Below are 6,000 nucleotides of genomic sequence, written 5' to 3'. Positions count from 1 at the left end.
CCCAGGGGGGTGGGGCGGGGGGGCGTCTTTAAGAGCTGGCGGTCCGGCCTCCTGCTGAGTCCGGGCGTGGGGCTGTGGACCCGGAGGTTCCAGTGTAAGCCCGCCGCCGCCCGCCCACGGTGGGCTCCACCGCCTTCGCCTCGGCCTCGCTAGCCCGCCAGCCCAACTCGGCGGCTCCTCCGCGAGCCCGCCGGGAACTCGCGCCCCTCGCGCTCCCCGGCGCCCGAGGGGGCCGCCCCCGGCCATGGTGCCCTCCCAGGAGGAGCCCGCCGCCGCGCGGGGGACAAGCGAGGCGCAGCCGCCCGGCTCCGCGCCTCCGGGGGCCGCTCCGCTGCCCTGCGCGGGACCCTTAGACGGCCCGGAGGCGGCGGCGGCCGAGAAGGTGGAAGTAGAGCTGGGTGGGTCGGTGGGCGCCGAGCCCCTTGAGCCCCCTGAGGGCGGCTGGGGTTGGCTGGTGATGCTAGCAGCCATGTGGTGCAACGGGTCGGTGTTCGGCATCCAGAACGCCTGCGGGGTGCTCTTCGTGTCCATGCTGAAGACCTTCGGGTCCAAGGACGATGACAAGATGGTCTTCAAGACAGGTGAGGCACAGCGCCCGCCGCGGCCAGCCCCGGGGGATGGGCGCGGGATGCATCCCGCATGTGGAGCGAGCTTCTGCGCCTCCTGGTGCGCCCCTGCGGGTCCGTGTGTGTAAAGGGTGTGAGGGGTGGGTCTGTCCAATTGCAAAAGCAGCCCTGCCGCTCCCGGGGCCTCCGTGCGCCTCTCTTTGTGTTGAATCCAGATGTAGAGACTTCATTTGGATACAAGTCACAAAACTTATTTGCTTAGATCTTCCTGCTTCCCCTTTCTGCAGGATAGAGGCTGAGTCTCTGGTAGACTTTCTCTTAATTTTTGAAAACAAACAGACCCTTCCAAAGCCAGTTAGTTACACCGCTCCGTTATTTTTACAATCTCTTTCGTGACCGTGACGGTTGGGTTTTTGTTCTGCTGCCCCCGGCGCTGCAGAGGACTTTGTGTGGTGGGGGGAGGCGGAGTTGGCGAGATGAAAGATCTGTATTGCAAGGACTCGGGAGTTCTGAAGGAAACACGGTTTCGTGCTGGGTTTTTTTTGGGGGGTGGGTGGGGGAAGGGGGGTGTCACTCTGCTAAATATAGAAAGCATAGGAGGCAGCCAGATCAGGGACTGGGAAGAGGAAGGTGAAGGGTTGCCCTTTTCCTGTTGTGTTCTTTGTCATTTTTAATCATATACCAAATTAGATGAAAAAGGTGCAGACTCAACATTTTTTCCCTTTAAATGATTATTACCTGATCTACCAAGTCTTTTACATGCATTATTTCATGTCATCCTGCGAGGCAGGCGTTATCAACCCCTTTTAGGGGAGAAAAGTGAAGCTTGTTGAAATAAAGTGTTTTAATGAGTCCACAATGGTGATGAAACATATCTTATTTAAAGGGCCAGGCGATTTTCATTACTAAAACATGCTCCCTCCTTGCCATTTGGGCAACTCTCTGTGGTTAATGAGGGCTTCCCAGGTGGCTTAGTGGTAAAGAACCCACATGCCAATGCAGGAGACCCACCCGGGTTCCATCCCTGGGTTGGGAAGATCCGCTGGAGAAGGAATCTCAACCCACTCCAGTATTCTTGCCTGGGAAATCCTGTGGGCAGAGAAGCCTGGTGGGCTACAGTCCACAGGAGTCAAACATGACTTAGTGACTAAACAACAGTGACATATGGTCCTTTTTTTTTTTAACTTTAATTTTCAATTATTTTTAGTGTGTTTTCCTTAGCTCTTTAGTGTGCATACAAAAAAATATGCTAGTCTGTTATAACAAATTCTAAAGGAGCGGTAATGTTGGGAGTTTTAAAGACTTGTATTAGAGAGTATTATACTGTGGTTCTGCATCTTTTCTTCTACTTTGCGTTGTGTTTGCAGTTTATCCCCATAACAGTATGAGCTGGTAGCTTAAATTCTTTACATTTTAATGTCTAGTTTTCCATTGTATGAATATATTATACTTTATATGCATTCTTTCTTTAATAAACATTTAGGTTACTTTCAAAATTACCATAGACAGTGCTGCCATGCATATTCTTGTACATTGTCTCCTTGCACATGTGAATCAGGTACCATATTTAACCTGGAATTTCTGTTCCTTAAATAGCTTTTAAAGCTGTTGTGTTCTTCAGGTCACAGAGCTAGGTACAAAAGTGTTCAAAATATAATATCATGTACTTGCTTGGCAGGATAGATATGCATATGCAGTAGTAAACAAAAATAACTTTGTGTATTTTCTCTCTGAGTAGCCAGCATCTGGGAGAGAAAAGGGCACTGAGGCAGAATTCAGAGTCCACATTTTAAGACTAGTTCTTTCAGCATTTAGTAAATTCTTGCCTGGGATTACACTTTTATTGCAGTCAGAACACCAAAACAAAATACTCATTTGTCTACCACAGGTTTTGCAAACTCAGGTGAGTAGATCCATTGTTGTTTGTGGAAAGTCTTATTTTTTTTCTCCTTCCTAACTCATTTTTTTGAGAGAGAGCGAGTGAGCAAGCAAGCAGTTGCTGGAGAGACCGTAGCTTCATCAGAAATCAAGAGTTTTGTGATGTCGAAGCCTCTCTCTCTTTGGTCCCAAAGATTCCCAGTGACAACGATAGCCCAATTCTGGGTAGCTGAAGGGTAGGGAGGCCACAGGGACCCATTCTCTTCAACTTTTTGAAACTCTGTATTTTCAGTTTTGATGAATATCTTCATTTACTCAGCCTTGATGGCTTTCCAGTCTTGGCTGTGTATGTGTGGGTGTGTACTGCACAAACAGGTATGCAGGTGTGCACGTTAAATAGTGAAGACTTGGTCTGCCTGACTGCCGTACGTGGTTGGTTGTGCCCTTGCACACAGGTGCGCGGCCCAGGGTCAGTGCTGACTGAGAACCAGCCTGTGCTCTGGGTGCTGTTGATCTAACTCCTGCAGAGGGGCCCGTGCCCTTGTGGCCCTGTGTAACACCCCAGCCAGATGGCACAACAGCCTGTACTTGTACTTGGTTGATGCGTGAAACATGTACAGCAGATAAACTTTAAGGTCTGAGGTCACCTCATTGGTGAAAAAATGGAGACTGGATAGCCTTTACGCCAATTAATGTTTAAATTCCTGCCCCCCCACCTTTCTGTCTTTCCCTCCATTTTTCCCTCCCTTCTGCCAGCTCTCCCTTCTTTCTCTTTCTTTCTCTTTCTCCCCCCACTTTCTGCCTCGCCTTCCCTTCTTCCCTTTCTCTGTCTCGTCCCTCATTTAGTGTCTCTCTTGCTTCCCTCCTCCCTCCCTTCTTCCCCCGTCCATCTCCATCTCCCTCTGCTCATGCACTCTCTTGCAGACACGTACGTACAGGTGTTGCATATAAAGTCTATCAACAACAGGTACTGAAGGGTTTGAGAATGCTTGCTTTGAAGTTTGACTCTTCAGGTTTTTTATTTTGATATTCTAATGCTGAATCATCTGTGATCAAATGTGTGCTAGCTTCAGGTACAACATAAAACAGATGTGGAATTATTTAAGACTTAATTTTTCAAAGTTTTGGTCCATTTTCTATTACCTTGTTCATGATTGATAATTCCAGCATTAGAGGTCAGTTCATTCTGTCTCCACGTGCTCATTAGCTTCTTCATAGTTAGAAGCTCAAGGCTACACAGGGAGGTGCACAGGGTGGTGGAATGGGAACCTAGGTTTCCAAACGATGGTTCGTAACCATCAACGATGCTTGAGAACCTCCCATGTGTCAGGCCCAGTGCTAAGCACGTTCCTATTTTAAACCTTAGTGTGACTGCATGAGATAGGCTCGATTTAATCTTTCTTTTCAGATGTGGAAACTTAGGCTTATGGAGATTAAGTAAGCAGTGGACACCAGGGTTCAACCTCAGGTTTATCTGACTCCAGAAGCTAGGTTTTTAACGACTGATCATATTACATGGGTTGGATAACATTCTGGTAATGCATCATTCTTTATGCTTGATTAATTCAAGCTTTAGAAATGGATAACTATATAGGAATTCTGGAGTTAGAAAAGAAGTGTGAAAGATCAGGATCTCTGTTTCTTGATCTCACTTGGCTGTCAGTAAGCAATTGCCAGTTGTTAATGTCTCATTGAAATAGATTTTTGGGAGTTCCCTGGTGATCTAGTGATTAGGATTCAGCACTTTCACTGTGGTGGCTCCAAGTTCAATCCCTGGTTGGGGAACTGAGATCCTGCAAGCCGAGTGGTGCAGCCAAAATAAAAAAAAAAAAAGATTTTTGAAGTATAGGGAGATGTTCATTGGAAAGCAAGATAATTTCTTATGGCATTCAAGCCAGACTCTGGAGTTTGCTTTGAAGAACCAGACTCCTTTAGACTGATCCATAGCAGAACAGTATTTCCAGATGTTAAGTGAAGAAGAGACTTCCTCAGGCTTTACTTTTTCTCTTCAAGGCTCTCTTATCTCTTTCTGCGCCACTGATGATCCTCCCACAATTTCTCAGGAACAGGCATGGAGAAATTCATTCACACTAAGATATAAGTGAGTTTACACATCTTAATGTTACTTCTCATTCATACTACAAATGTTTACCCAGTATTTGACACCCTCTGTGCTGGGCATAGAAGGAGGTAATTGAGAGAGACAAGATCAGCTGTCCCCAAGGAGCTTTTGATCTGCTGTGGGATACAAAAGTAAATAGAATATTTCTCTTTGCAATATACCAGGACACAGGCTTGGGGAGATTAAGAGGCTGAAAGTCTAAGGAAATTCCCACGAATGGTGGAGGCTGGGAAAAACGTTTGATGGCCTCTTTCCCTGTGGCAGTAGATCTCATTTTGTGAAATTAAGACTTTGGAAAGGGGAAGAAAGCTGAACTCCGGTGGAGTACATCACAGCCCCATCATGTTATCCTGGCTGCTGAAGACATGGCATTCAGAGATATGCCTTGCACTTACTGCTGTGTTAGAAAGGTCCATCAGAGGGAGCAAGATGAGCTTGAGTTGTCTCTGTTCATCTAAGATTTATCTGTTCATATGTGCCTGCTTCTTGCCCAGGTGGGGGGAGATCAGACACTTTTGGGAAAACTAAAACAGGTAACTACAGTTAACTGGAACATTGTTTTCCCTTAGAAATTACAACTTAAAATTATAATTTAGAAATTATAATTATTGGAAAACCTATTTTTAGTTTTTTCATGAAACTGAAAAAGATTCTAGGGTTCTTTTAGTGCTCTAAAAGAACACTCTCTGGGATCTTACTAGGGTATTAGTCTAGTTTACTTATCTGCTTTCTTGGAAAAAGTAAAAATACTTTAGTGGTATGTTGATATTTAGAAACATCTATTTAAAACAAGTATGTTTTCAGAATCAGTATTTAAGATCACTAATGATATTCTTTTGAAGAAATTATGTCACTCTGGTACAGAGGCTGAGTCAAGAAGACCCCTACTATTTCCAGTAATTCCGAGAATGTGTTCTTTAATAGCCTTTCTTTAACATAGAGGCTTGTGGTTAAATAAGTTTGGGAAACAGTGCACATTATCATCTTCTTTTGGATATTCCAAGTACAAATCAAGGTATTAAAAATATTCAGTAGTTTTAAAGGAAAATGGGCTATCAAAAAGGTCTTTGGTTATCATCTTTAATACAACTCTACCTTTCCCATATGGAAGGAGATTGCTCTTTAGATAGTCATAATCACAAAGTAGGATTTTTAGTAGCATTGAGGGATGGATGCATCTTGCAGCACCTCTCAACATAGCCTTTTTTTTTTGGTCTTTATTCATTTATTTGTTTTTGACTGCCCTGGGTCTCTGTTGCTTTGGTGCGGCTCTGGTGTAGGCTTTTTCTAGTTGCGGCAAGCGGGGGCTACTCTTTGTTGCGGTCCGAGGTCTTCTCATTGTGGGGGCTTCTCTTGCTACAGAGCACAGGCTCTAGGGCTCACGGGCTTCAAGAGTTGCAGCACACGGGCTCTTTACTTGTGGCTCTAGAGCAC

General features: G+C 45.4%; 1 protein-coding gene across 1 annotated transcript in view; it reads left to right on the top strand.

Annotated features, from left to right (window-relative positions):
- The first annotated feature begins 244 nt into the window (after nt 1-244).
- Nucleotides 245-6,000, top strand: part of SLC16A10 (solute carrier family 16 member 10) — a 112,395-nt gene continuing 106,639 nt past the window's right edge. Inside the window, exon 1 of the mRNA NM_001192847.1 lies at nt 245-581. Within this exon, the coding sequence (NP_001179776.1) occupies nt 245-581 (337 nt within the window). The remainder of the gene's footprint in view (nt 582-6,000) is intronic.

This window comes from Bos taurus, chromosome 9, assembly GCF_002263795.3.
Source record: "Bos taurus isolate L1 Dominette 01449 registration number 42190680 breed Hereford chromosome 9, ARS-UCD2.0, whole genome shotgun sequence".
Taxonomy (NCBI): domain Eukaryota; kingdom Metazoa; phylum Chordata; class Mammalia; order Artiodactyla; family Bovidae; genus Bos; species Bos taurus.
This window is presented reverse-complemented; position numbering and strand designations above follow the sequence as displayed.